Below are 15,071 nucleotides of genomic sequence, written 5' to 3'. Positions count from 1 at the left end.
TTTTATCACTACAAAAAATATAGTAGTACCTCCGGAGCACTTTCCTTGTACAGAAGTAGCTCTCACTACAGGAAAGATTGGAGACCGCTGGTTAGATAACAATCTGTGCGGAGTACATACTTTGGTAACTCAAGGTTGGAGACATAGTGATGTGCCAGAGAATTTAAAGATTATTTACCAAGGAAGATGTTGAGCTGCTTAGAGTCATTTCGGTCAGAGGCAGCGCTTCTATGAGTGCTGGGAAAGGGTAATTTATAGGATAACTGCTTTAAATTCAGAGATAAGGATTTCATTTGGTCTAGAAGGAGAGACCGCCAATCATATGTTGCTCTTTCAGTAGAATATCCAGTTTATCAGTGAAAGGGAGAGGTCAGATATGTGAGCTCTGTCAAGAAAGTTCTCACGATCAGGTGGCATGGCTGAGGTCCAAGACCACTATTTGAATTGAACTCTGCAAATTTAAAGCAGAAGATTTAGGAGATGTTTTAGTGTGCCAAGTGTACTATATAAAAGCAGAGCAGTGGAGGAGAAACGTCAGAAGATGGGGAAGTTGTTAGGTGATTTGGTGTTATGAGAGTGCAAGAATTAACAACAGGAGGGAGTGGTACTATAAGGAGGCTGAGGGATAGAAATGTGGAGTCAAAATGCAGGAGATTATCAAAGTGGGCTGGATCATGATCTTCCTACTGTCATATGTTACAATTGTAAGATGAGCTTTGAGAGGATGGAGGTGCATGTGAGAACAACTATTAGTTTTTACTTTGCATGGGGAGTGTGGAATAATAGGTGCTAGACCAGGCTTTTATATTGTTTGTGAAAAAACATGTTAGTTTTAGGTAGAGCATTTTCGGCACAGTTGTAATGATTGTAATCAATATTTCAAAGTTGTTTTTCACAGGGTGTGCATGATGCTTTTAGAATTTTGTGGGATAGATTAGAGGACATGAAATCTTGAAAATAAAATATTACAGCTTTTAGAAGCAAATCTGTCTGTTGATGGGCCAACACTATGGAGGTGTACTGGAAAGAGGGAATACTGAGCACAGAAGGGAAACGGTGGCAGAAGATTTACAAAAGAGACTTAGGATCTGAAAGTAGTGAAGTAGAAATTACATAGTAAAGGAAAATTAAAAACTGAATGCATCCAGAAGGGACAGATAGATGTTTGGATCTGATGTATGCTTGCAAAGTTCTGGAGTAACTCATTTTGGGAAGGTCTACTGATTTTTATGATGAAACATTTGAAATGAGCTAGGCTATTAACACTATCTTCGTAAAAAGGGAGTTAAATAAACTCTGGGACCAAAAGTTGTTAAATAAACATTATCCTCTTGATATACAATTATTACATAGCAGAGAGATGCTATCTTGGGTAAGTTTTTTTATATTTTGTAAATTTTAAATATTTTAGAACTGACTTGTTTGGTTTACGTATAATATAGCGTTTTTTTTTACTATTAGTCAGTCTGTCTAATCTAGCATTAACAAAAGAAACAATTGATGGACGGAATGCCTGACAATGCAAACAATCACCCCCAGTCACAAGGATCTGGGTTTAATCCATCATTCTTTTGCTCACCACACCACCGAAGTTTCGACCCAGCCATATGCAAATCAGTCTTAACCCTGTTCCTTGTGGGAACAGTCTGTCCGAAACTGCCAAGCCAGGTCCTCTCTGTGTCTGAACTTGAGTGGCAAAGTGAGCTAAAGAATGATGATGGATTCAACCCAGATCTGTGACTGGGGGTGAGTGTCTGAAAAGTTTCAGCACTCCGTCCATCATCTCCTTGTGTTTGCTTTAATCTAGCATTAAGACACCAATACCTGGTACAGCTCCATTAATGATTGTAATTGAATCAAACAATGTTCATCCTCATGTTACATCTTTGAAACCATCTAAGGGAAATCATGTGAACCAAGATAGCTAATCACGGATTGAGTTCTTGAATTTCTACTTTCTTCCACCCACACATCCAAGTCCACAACTAATGTTATTTCTTGGTTTTCTTTAAATGTTTTATGAGTTTAACTTCACTTCTAACAAAGTCCAGATCAGTGGTGGGCGGCCTGTAAAACACTGCTAATGAATCACATATTGTGATTGACTTTGAATGACTAAACCAGACTTCTTCCACTAATCCCTAGACTCTAAAAAGTCAAAATCACAGTTCCTGCTAGAACAAGTGAGATGGTATCCCACAATAAAATGAGGTAACTTTCAAAGAGATGTAAATGTGACGGGAAGCAAACATGCACACAAAAAATCATTTGTTGACTATCGAGGACAAAATGGAGCAACTAGGGGTCATGGGGTGGGTGACAGGCCAGGACAAATACCTTCCTGGTGGATTACAGAGAAGCACCAGTGAATCCTTGGTGCACAGTCTAAAGTAGGTGATTTACTGGTTGAAAAGATGAAATCAGCAACACCTCGTGGAATTTCTATAACCAACTGTCCTTCATGTGAAATAAAGCAGGATAGTAATTCTTGGTTGGCATATGCCTGGCCAGGATTGAGGGAAAAGGTAGACATGCCTTAAATGTGTCTATAATGGAAAGGTATCTTACAGTAGTGGCAGAGGAATTTGTCAGCTGCTAGGCACCTGACTGATGGGCTGTCAGTCAATTTTTACAAGGCTTGCGCAGAATTCACTTTAGAGTTCTCACTCCTAACAGCACCACATGAAGAATTTACTAATCCGTTATTGAAGATGTACAAGCTTGATGCTATTTGTTACTTATGTAGACCGATGTCATTAATAAAGAAGCATAACTATACTTTGGATCTGATTATTGGAAACAGAATACTGCTTCTCGTGTCATTATTGGCTCTACCGTACCAGGCAGGATTCATTTTAAAAGTCAACTTCCTATTATCTCACAAAGCTCTGGGCGATATTGCTACTAGTTAATCTAGAATTCCAATGGACGTTCTGCTATTAGATGCTAAGACACCACCTGATGCTGTAAAATGGCAATTTCCCTTTGAGGCGTTCTGATGCCCAGAAATAGAAAACAATTTCGGACACCGGTTGAATTGTTATATCTACAAGCTAAAGTGAGTATAAATGTTGCAATCTCCAATATGTTTGATCCCTCAGGAGCACTGGACAGTCACTTATTATGCCATTTACTGTACGCTTTGGCACTTTAACTGCTGGGAGTCTGCCTTAGGACAGGCCACATAGGGGAATTTGTTTTTGCTCCCACAAGACAAAAGTTAACTTTAATTCTGATTATATCATTGTTCATTAGATGAATTCCTGCACAATATGCTCGTCACTCAAGGCAATATATTTTAGGGGCTTCTATTTAGGGACTTATATGGCTTGGCCAAACACCAGCATATAAGAGGGCGTCTACTCTTAAAAAGGGTGACAGTAGAAACTTAGGGAAAATGGAAGTTCTGAAGGCAACAGGTTTCAGTTAACAATCTGGGAGTCGGGGTAAATAGGGATACTGCCATATTGATGAAGGAATTATGGTTGTGCTTTAACTAAACTTGAACCTCAGGTATGTTGAAAAGTGCAGTCAGCGCTGTCCATATTTGTTGACAACGCTCATTAAAACTGTACAGCTGGAAAAGTATCAATTATTGCCTCAAAACATTGGTTATCTACAGCTGACTTTTTGCTCAGGTTGTCAAGAAGTCTTGTTAACAAGATTTGAATGGACAAGCCAGCCAGAAAAAGATGGAACTCACTGGTGTTACTCAGCAGAAGGGGTGGCTTTGCAGTGCCCAACCTTGAGCAATATGACTTAGTATCTCAGACTCAACATGCATCGGGTTGATTCGCTCACACTTGAGCCAACGCTTGATGCACCACCAATGACCGATTCTGGTAAAAAGGGATCTTGAAACTTAACAAAGTGAATAAAATGCATGGGAGTAGAATAATCTGCTTTCCCAGCAGGATGCCCAGCTTATATCGCTAGGTGCGGTCTCCCATACTCTGCCATACTTCTTTGTTTTGATCTACCAGGCCCACCTATCACAACTCACGTTGTGTTTAGAAACCTGAAGAGCAAGATGGGTGTAGATGAAATTGGTGGTCTAATACAAGAAAACAAGCTTGAAATTGCTTGAGAATGTAGAAAGTCAGAGCAGCCATCTCAATTGAACATCTTTTGTATGATAGACTAAGAGAAATATTAAGTGCACCCTCCTTAATGCTACCTACACAACGTGAAACATATAAACGCAGGGAACTTGTTAGCTGTGGAAAAGGAGAGTAGACTGGCATCAAATCTATGTGTTTTTATAATGCATAAGTGAACTACCACTACAGATTGCTCAACAGCAACATGGGATAGTAGTGACATCCCTATTGACCAATATACTTTGATAAATGTGAACAAAAGTGTTTGTCTTAATTAATTATACTCTTTTACAGCTGAGGTAATTCATCAAATATAAAACGAAAAGCATTAAAAGGAGTTCCCAGACACATCTGATCATAGCAGCGGAGGTGGTGCACCAGCAGTTGACTTTCAATAATTGGCATTGCTATAAGCTTGACATTTTGCAAAGATAGTCTATCTACAAACCAGTTTCTTGCATTATTCAGCATCACAAAATCAGTTCCTAAAAGGCCTGGGAGGTGATGATAGAAGAAAAGAGAGCTTCTACGGCATAGGCATCCTCCAAAACAAATGATATAGTTTAGAGGCCTGGATTACGTCAGTGGTGGAGCCTTAATACTAATTACTAGCAACAAGTGCCAGGCCAAAAGATATTTGGGTTGAATATTATTTGCTGGATGCGGGTTACACAAGAAACAGATTTTGTATGCAATGAGTTCCTGGTGATACCGTTAGGTTTCACTTTTTGAAGGTATGCTGTCTACATGTCAAAGTACTGCACGTATTTTGCTGTTTGCACTTTGTATGGTGAGGTTTTCATACATTTTAGTGACATTAGGGAAGAACAATGTCACCTGCAGAAAGTCCTATCAACTGCCTAACCTCGACCGGGCTTGCTTATGGGTCTCCCTGCTGAGGATTTTGCCAGTTGGGTTAACTTGGTTTTACATACAATTGCTCCGTTGAAAATAAATAGGCATACCAGAAGAAAGTCTTCAGCTTCCTGGTACTGGGAACAGCTCAAAGAACTCAGGCGGTCATGCCGCAGGCAGGATCGCAAGTGGTGCTTAAATTTGGGTCCAGAGTAAAAGAATAAACACAAAGCACTGTTATTTATAAGCACACCATTTGTAAGGCCAAATCTGTATTCTTTACAGAGAAAATTAGGCCAGCTAAAAACTTCTCTAAATAACTTTTTTTATAGTTGTCAATTTTTTATCTAATTCTCCTTCTCCACCCTATTTCAATATTTCTCAAGCTTTTTGTGATGAGCTATTCATTTTGGTTTTTTTAGAGATACAATTTTGAATATTTACTCTGAGTTTGATCTGCTTTGTGATCAGGAAACCTTGTCTATGGCCCCTCTATCTTCTTCACTTAAGCACGCCTCTGTGCTGTCACAAGTTACGGTGCCGCAGGTTAAAGAAATTTTAATGGGCATTAAATCTGTTTCTCCATTGGATATATGCCCACCTACAATCTTACAGTTTGCGCCGATACAGAAGCTGATCATCTCAAATTGACCATTAATAAGATCATAAAGATTGGGAAATTTCCCAGTCTATGAAAAGAAGGAATTGTTATTCCATTTCTCATGGAACCTACATTTAACCCTGAGGATTTCAAAAGCTATTGTCAATTTCATTACTGTCCACTCCAGCTAAAATATAGGAAAAGCATTTGAACCAGGATTTGATTAAATGTATTGATATACATAATCTTCCAGATCCATCCTAGACTGGTTTAAGGAGTGGCCACAGTACAGAGAATGCCCTATTTGCAGCAGTTGACTGTATTTGAGTTCAGGTTGATCAGGGTGGAGGCGCAGGTCTGGAAATGCTAGCACTCTGCGGCCTTCGATACAGTCTCCCTGAATCCTATGGCATATCAATTACTAAAACTGGGCGCGAAGGGCAAAGGGCTCAGTATATTGCATTATTTTCTAGAATATAGGGTGCAAGTGGTAAGTTGTAGACAGATCAGGGCTAAAGCGTTTAGTCGTGGAGTGCCACAGGGCTCCTTCTTAGTCCTACCATTTTTAATCTTTATGTTTCTCCTTTGGTGACCGTGGTTAGATATTTTGCTTTTCAGGTGTTGCCCTGTTCAGACGTCACTCAAATTAGTGTGTTAATAACAGGCAGTGTGCTCTTGATGGTAGACAGGTTTAAGGACCACACACCCGGAGTTTGAAATTGAATGACAGAAAATTTTCTTGAGCTGAATGTTGAAAAAACAGAGGTTCTGGTATTTGGAGCACAGCAGTCCATCTGGTCTGAGCTGTGGTTCCCAGAGTCTTGTGGCCATCTTCCTACTCTGGTTGAGTCAGCCAAGAACCTAGGGGTTATTTTTGACTACTCCTTGTCACAGCACGTGCTTCCATCTTATTAGATTTATTAAAAAGATCTTTCTGTTCATTCTGTTAGAGACGTGTAAATTCATGGCTGTGGCATTGGTTTCCTGCCGCCTGGATTACTGCAAAGCTCTCTACCTGAACATTAACCAGGCTTCTCTCAACAAACTTCAGATCATCTTGTTGTTTTAGCATTCCCAAAACCTCTCTAGGTTGCCACAGGTCTCCAGACCCTTCATTGGCTTCCGGTCATGGAACAAGTGCTTTTTAAAGTCTTATGCATGGCTTTTATGGCATTGCATAAGTTGGGTCCGAGGTTTTTCCTGTCGATCTTACAGTCACATGTGCCCAATAGGCTGCTCTAGTCTGTTTACAGGAGGAAGGTGGTGGTGCCCAAGATTTGCAGAGCCGGCTGGGCACTCATTTGCGTACACAGTGGGTTAAATTTAGGAATATCTCACCTATCCACATTGCTGGATCTAAATATCTTTTGGCTTTTCGAAAACATTATTTCATCTTAGCCTCAGGACCTTTTTTCCCTGATTTTCCTCTCTGATTATATGTCTCCTGATGGTTTTAGCGCCTTGACACCTTTGGGTATGGTTGCGCTTTTGAATTATTTCATTTTCAGGGTAAATTTAGATTTTGTTTATTTTTAATCCAAGTAGAAAAAAATAGCTGATGTTAATGGTAAATATACAGAATTTATGGATTGCTAAGGAATAGAGGAAAATGGAAAAAGAAACCAGAAGAGAGCTACACTAGAGAAACATATTTTTTATTTCAGTGCATCTGTTTTAATATATGCTGTTTAGAACAAAGATGTCTAAGATTTTAGAAATGGGCTTTTGTCCAAGATTTGTGAATGACCAAGCAAATTATTTTTGTACTTTTGGCTTGCCCGCTTTGAGATGGCCCTGGTTAAAGGTGGGCTTATGGGCAAAGTATTTTTCTAAGATGTGAAACACTATAGCTATTATTTTTAGACAAATATGTTCTGTATTCTAAGAAAGAATGACTATTTTTGGAGAATATTGCCGTAGAGCAGATAAACCAGCACTGGAAAAATAACTGCGTCAATATATTTGTGTGGACATGTATAGAAAATACTGGCAATGGTAGGACATGTTTTAAACCAAGACTACTAGGAAACTAGAAATTCAGCAAAGAATGATAATGGTGGATTTTCTTTTTTAAATTAATTTTAAAAGTAAGCCATACTGTATATCTTCAGCTTCGAAAAACAGTATATATTCCAATGATACGTCAATAACACCTTAATAGCTTTGGCATTCAATCATTTATCTGTGTCTTGCGTGGAATTTCATCAATAAGGAGGAAGCAAAAATTGCTGAGATGAGAGAGTATATCAAGCAAATGTTCATAAAGTACTTAAGCCAGCGAGCGAGGCACTCTGCTACCCCCAGACATCTGCATGCACATGACAAAAAATGTAATGCACTTTGTGGTCTCTACTCCAACGCACCAGCTATGCAGCTATTCTGCAAATTAACGAGTCCTGCTTTTTTGAAGACTGTACAAGCCGGAAAGGAGAGCCACTGGAGTTCCATCATGATGAGTGTGATGTGATGATATTTCTTCACGCCCTAGATGAGACGAGCTGTGGAGTATAGAATGCTCTAAGTGGTGTCAGTGTGGAGTGGGAGGCCATGAAACAGGGCAGGGGCACTGGTGGAGCCCGGAGCGACAATCATTTTTGGTGCCCCTCACCCTCATGATCTACTCCTCTCACTGCCACCGGGCAAAAGTGCCCCTCGTCTCTCCAATCATAAGATATTATTAAACACAACACACCCCCTGAGGTCAGTGCCTCCCTCTAAAGGTCAGCGCCCTCTGCGGCCGCACCGATCGCACTGCCCTAAAGCTGGCCCTGAAACAGGGCATTACCACAATCCAGGTGCAAGAGTAAGAGGGATTGAATGACAGTTCTGAATTCCCGTTCTGGAAGAAACAGTTTCACTTTATTTAGAAAAGAGCGCTGGTACAAGGTCATCTTTGTTTTTTTTGGCAAAGTGTTGCTTGAGGGTGAGGTCCGTGTCCAGAGTAAATCCAAGTGACTTGGCATTCGGACAAAGTTGGGGACAGAGCTGGGACCTCTGTAGAGGTTCCAGCAGTTGGAAACAAAGTGAAGGCCTAGAGTGTCTCTAATTTTATCAAACACTTGTGAAGTTCACTCCCCTGGCAACTTACAAGAAAGATGGATATAAAAGGGCAACTGAGTGAATCATTTGGGGTGAGATGGAAAGAAAATAACCAATTTCTGTGCAAATAAGGGCTGCTATGTGCCGGCCGGTGAAGCTGCAGATTTTCCGACATGTACATACCAAGTCCTCCCAGTTGGGACATTGGAGCAATATAGGATGGAATTTGGTTATGCCAAGCTTAGCTTTTTCGAGGAAACTCAGGTTCTGAAGGGATTATGTTTTTCTTAAAAATGCATCACTGATAAGTAATTACACAGAATGAGATTTAATTTAGGAACGTGTATTTATCAGATTTGTTGGTGCAGAGCCTGTGTGGTTTATTGTGTGTCTGGATTATAAACCTTCACAAACACTTAAGGTTCATTCATCTTTTAGCTGTGTGTGTTAAGTCGGTGCCATAGAATGAGCATTCATGGTGCTATTATAGATACCAAAGGGTTACAGTTCACTTTATCAAAACTTCCATTCATGAATGATTGTACTATGCTGGACTTTGTTGGGCTGACTGTACTTTATCATTGCCAGTGGTGTCACCCTAAATAATGAAATAATCTGGTGAAAGGTCTTTTTAAGTGCTTCTTCAGTAGCACAGCAAATGACCGCTGGATTTTCCAGAGCCCTATTTTGCAGAGAGAAAGTACTGGCATCATCCTAAGAGGTGCATAAGTAGGGATTGTACTGCTATACATTTAAGAATGCACCTGCAAACAGTAATTGCTGCCTAGAGCAACCAGCATTATGCCAATTCTCACTTTCATCCTTAGCTGAAATGGTTATTGAAATCGGAGACCAGAATTCCCAATTCAGCTCATGAAAAGGCTCCTCTGCCGCCCTGACATAATACACTTACCAACATACCTGAAATAACATTGAATAAAATGACTTATGCATATTCTGACCTGCTTATTGGATGATTGATTAGCAATAGGTGTCCAAGCACTGAACTTCGTACGGTCGCTAACACTGGTCTGGTTGATGATGGATGGGTCATTTATGGCCATGTCAGATTCTCCAGTGGACAAGCCCAGGCTCTCCAGCTGCCATCGTTTCACACTGTGTGGGTTTGGTCTAGTGCTATCGGCCATGGTCCAAGAGTTCTTGGCTGCTTCAGCTGGTGAAAGGCTCCCGATACTGGAGACATTCAGCAAAGACACCTAAAAGCAGGTAAGTTACACCATATAAAATTTAGCAAGTCTATAACCTATAAGCCACAAAGTGATCATTTACATAAGTAACTAGACACAGCAATTGGGTCACTAACATTTTATCATTAAGTTATGGTGCCACATTCATACATTTGGCAAAGCAATCACAACCAAATACACCTTACAACAGATATGGTAGTTAATTCAGCCCGTCTCCTATCGCCATATTGAAGATCAATTTGCAAGTGAAGGACAAGATTTTCATAGACTGTTTGAACCCAAAGTGGAAAGTGAATATGTGACAGAAAACCATGTATTTTGAGAAACTAAAATGCTGATGTGTGAAAATCAAAATGATTGAAGATACAAAACATATTTCATCTGAAGCCAGGGACACCAGCCTAGGCATATTTCTATGATTTGAATTTCAAAATAATACACACAATTACAGGGGGAGACCTAATTTCCAATATGGGCATGAGAGCATATTAATTAAAATGCTATTTTTCTATTGTTTACAAATTAGACTTGCAGTCATACCATACCTAAATGCAGTGGATAAAATACCATTACACATGCCAGAAACATTCCCAAAGTTAAGATGCATCTGGGAGGAGGGCCTTGTGGCGATGGAGAGTGATGACTGGAAGAACACATGTATGGCTCCAAGGGAAATTGCCATCACAGGATGGTTTAGGCTCATATAATTCAAATTTTTACACCATGTTTATTATAATAGGGAATAATGAAGGAAAATGAGGCATGAGTTTTCTCTCACGTTTGCAATGTAATGAGTATCTAGGATAGGTTTTACATCTGGTATGGGGTGCAGAATATTTTTAAGATATTGGCATAAAGTGTCAAATGTCTTATATGAAATTACCCTAGTAAAGATCGTCATCTCTACAGGTTGTGCCCTATTAAGTATTAAACACTGTAGAAGAATTATGGACAGATCGATATGCTAAATGATTTAATTTGGCGCAAGCTGGTTATCCCAAAGAAGGTCATACTCAAACATGGAGAGCCTTCTGTGCACGGAGTATGACCAAGTGGAACGTGGGTCTCAAAGAATGTAGGATACTGGAAGAACAGGGTTATGAGGATCGAGGATGTACACAAACAGGTATGGGAAAATTGACTAGACTACTATGCTACAGAGGCTTCTAAAGCCATCACTCCATACTGTCTTGCAATACGTAGGGATTATTTCAATAACAGGTTGAGTCATGAAAATGAACTGATGACCCATTAATAAATGTCAACCAGTAGCGGCTCATTTAAACTAAATGTGGTGGAGCGGGGGGTCAGCGCAGACCGGAAGCACACGGGAGAGGGCAGTGCGACAGGGCTACAATCATATTAAAAAGAAAACTTACCTGACAGTCTTCCGCTTGCCGCGCTGCTATCGGGGCTTCTCCTGTTGACACAGGCTGAAGCTCTCAACTTCCTCTGTGGCTAATCCAGATGCTTCTCTCACAATGAGAGCAGAGTAGGCATTGGGTGGAGCGCACTGGTTTTGCGCTTCATCAGGAGCTTGAAGCCCGTGCCTGCTGATCTCTATACCCAGCAATACAGCTGGGTTGGAGAGATCTTAGTGCACATGACAGTATGGCCGGCCTGAGACAGTTGGCCAAACCGTCATGTGCGCTGACAGCAGGACCAACCACTCCTCCTCCCCTGCTACGTGCTGGGGCCCCGGCCCCCACCAAGACTCAGCCGCAGGACGAAAAATAAAATGATCTACATCAATATAATTTTATTTTTCGTTTGCCTCTACGTGCAGTGGGGCAATGCTCCTCCGCCATAGCGGAGAAGCCACCCCGGATGTCAACTTGTGTATCTCGGCTGTTGTACATGTTGTGTCGTTTTAATTATCTATTAAGAAAAGGCAAAGAAAAATTACTATAAAAAATGGGCAGTGACTGGAAATAGAACATTAAGTTCTGTTTACATTTCTTGTATAAATTGCTAATTAAACAATGGGCAGTAGTCGGGGTCAGTAGATTTAGAGGATTTTGTGGCAAGAGAGTTTTACACATAATTATGGGTTTACTGCATTTGGCACATAATTTGCACACTGTGCAGATTTCACCAAACATTTTGTTTCTATCTCCAATGTATGAAAATGATACTGCCAGAGAATGTGAAGCATCATTCCCATTTTTTTGCTGCGTAATGTAGATAACCTTGGTCTTCCATGCTGCATAATCAGACACCCTTACAATATTAAAGCCCTGCAGAGGGGTTTGGAGGTTGTAATTATTATGGCATCGGTATTTCACATCAATTGTGAAATATTTTCCCTATTTTCATGTGAAATATTTGTTTTATAACACTGCATTTTATGTAATAAAAAGCACAAGAACATGTAATATATAGATACATTTTCACTCACAATACCACATTTAATAACGAGTTATGGTTGTGGTTCACATGAGCAAATCCACTGAAATGCAGCAGTTATGGCCTTCCAAAGAATGCAGCCGGCACCTGCAGCACATGGGCTTTGGCCCTGCACAGCAGGGTTGGTTGCCGGGCATGAGCTCCGGGCCCTGATCCCAACCCTTACAAGTGGCCAACCCTCACTGAGTGTTTGGCTGTACGCAACAGGGTTAGGCATAGGCAGACCTTCAGCTGTGCCCTCAGCGATCTGTGGCCCAACATCCATGGTGGTCAATACCTCTAGCGAATGACCTTCGTCAGAGCAGAGCACATGTTGGCTACACAGCCTGAATGAAGCAAGAGGAGAACATCAACAGCACAGGACCTTCAGCTGGGCACACTGGGGAAGTAGCCCTATGTCCAACTATCTGCTTGGTGGCAACACCCATAGAGAACAGCCTTCACCAGTGCACAGGGGGTTTGACCACAGAGCTTGGCTGGAGGCCATTTGTTTAATTACATTTAGCTTTTACATGTTGCTATTTATTGGTATAGATATGGTGAGGTCATAAGTGCTGCATTTGGCGTGCAAGTTATGAACGGCATAGCTATTATGCAAGTCATGGATTGTGCTCCCAACCATAACTTGCAAATTTCAGTCTTTATTTAAAACTACAAATGCACTTTAACTGTGCTGATTTTAGATGGCTCTTCAAGTTTTTTATTTTTAACATACATTGAGGCATTAGAATTAAAGAGAACCATGACTCCACATTAAACTTTTTTCATTGAACTTTCTTTATTATATACTACACTTACCCACCTGTGACTAACCATTGTGGCACCCAATATATGCTGTGCACCAGTATATGAATGTGTGCAGCAGAGGGTTGGCTACATGGTCTGGCCGGCGAGCTCTGCACATAACCTTCACCAAGGGCCAACGTGAGCATCATACGGCATTCCGCTGTGTGCACAGGAGTTGGACACAACGCCTGTGCCTAACATTTTACGGGTGGTCAATCATGGCTGCAAAAGACCTTTGGCATGCATAGCAGGGTTGGTCATAGGGTGTGGCCTACAGGCCCCATGCCCAACCCTCAATAGGCAACCAACACCACTTGTGCACTACCAACACCACTTGTGCACTGCCATCAGCCGTGCACACCATGGAGTTGTCTCCAGGGCCTGTTCCCAGTCTTCTGCTGTCGGCCCACACCAGCAGCACATCGTCTTCAGATGTCAATAGCCTCTGGGCACAACCATCCATTAATGGCCAACTCAAGAGGCACACCACCATTGCCCATGTGCAGGAGGGTGTTGGCCGCAGGGGCTGGATTGCGACCAGGCCCTGGTCTGCTCTGCAGCCAAGCCCCACGTGTCACCATTGGTCAGGATGCACAAATCTTATGTTGGATTCAAGAACCCGGAGACAAAAGCAGGCTCACCGGTAACTAGGGAGGGCCAAGATTATGAAATCCAGGACAGGATCCATCGATCCAACTATAAAAATATTTAGCATACTTTTTTCCCCAGACTTAATTCTTACAGTATGCTCACGTAGCACTGGATCGTATTTTGCCAACAAATGAACTAATTAATAAAAAATGTCCTCTATTTCCTGTTGATTCAGGTTGATCATCAGTCTTGCAATGAATTCCTTCTTGGTGACCCCGTAAAGCCACATTTTGTTTAGCTAGGAATCTAATGATCTCCAACAATCTTGAAAGTATCTCCCTCCAATTCTTTACTTCGTTTTCAACTTGTTCTTGTGCCTTTTTATCAATTGTTGCTCTACATCGGATTCTAATTTCCAACTCCTTTCATTGTGTGAAACATTGAACATGGGCCACTCTAGATTCATGATCGAAAATTTTGGTATTCGAGTTTCCATCACGTGTTGAATCCATCTGCAGAATCAAAATTTGAATGACTTCTGTCTGCAAATGGTCTGCCACAAAAGCAGTAAAGAGCTTTCTTGGAAGGAGAATACACCAACCACGACCTCAACATTTTTTCATTATTGGGCAGAGTTTGAAAAAACCACTTGCGTGTAAGTTTTCTGGTTCATCCTTTGCTTGAAGCACCCTCACGAATCACTTCACCAAAATCAGAAGCTAGATGTTGAATCACAGATGCCCCTTGTCCTACCAGTAAGATACGCGTGTCATCCTTAATCTTACTTGGCCAAAGACCAACATCTTTTAAGTCAACAGCTGGAATTTCTTGTCCGATACATGCCTTATCACTTGTTGAAGTTGAAGAATCACTTGACTTTGATGATGGTTTGACTTCAGAATCGGAAATTGCTTCAGTAACAGTAGCAGACCTAGTAGTTTCTGTTACGCGGTATTTCAGTAGTGCGCCTTCATACTTTTTTAATTCTTCCTCTAACCTTAGAACCCATCACTGAAACTGAAATTGTTGAACTGACTACCAGATCCAAGCCCTCATCACAAATTGAGGACCCCCTCCCTGCCCAACTGGCTAAAAAACTCAAACACTCCCTAGACCCACTCTGGTCCGAGATTATAAATAGCTCCCTGGAAACAGGAATCATGCCCGACTGCCTCAAAATTGGGCAGGGATCACCATTACAAAAAAAAAAAGCAGGTGCTGACCCTAACAATCTCAACAACTTCAGGCCTTTTTCCAATCTCCCATTCCTAGCAAAACTACCAGAAAAATGTGTACTCCGTCAACTCACCCATCACATTGACAACAATGACCTCCTCGACCCTCACCAATCGGCATTTAGAAAAGGATGCAGCACAGAGAATGCCATCTTGAACGTCATTGACGACGTGCACAAATCACTGGACAAGGACCGCTGCTGTCTACTCATACTCCTGGACCTTTCAGCGGCCTTTGACACGGTCGACC

General features: G+C 41.2%; 1 protein-coding gene across 3 annotated transcripts in view; it reads right to left on the bottom strand.

Annotated features, from left to right (window-relative positions):
- Positions 1-15,071, bottom strand: part of ECT2L (epithelial cell transforming 2 like) — a 445,514-nt gene that overhangs the window by 374,965 nt on the left and 55,478 nt on the right. For all 3 annotated transcript variants that reach the window (XM_085612467.1, XM_085612469.1, XM_085612468.1), the window contains one exon: positions 9,558-9,812. In XM_085612467.1, coding sequence (XP_085468593.1) covers positions 9,558-9,743 — 186 coding nt within the window. In that variant the 5' untranslated portion in view covers positions 9,744-9,812. The remainder of the gene's footprint in view (positions 1-9,557; positions 9,813-15,071) is intronic.

This window comes from Triturus cristatus, chromosome 6 (assembly GCF_964204655.1).
Source record: "Triturus cristatus chromosome 6, aTriCri1.1, whole genome shotgun sequence".
NCBI classification, from domain to species: domain Eukaryota; kingdom Metazoa; phylum Chordata; class Amphibia; order Caudata; family Salamandridae; genus Triturus; species Triturus cristatus.
This window is presented reverse-complemented; position numbering and strand designations above follow the sequence as displayed.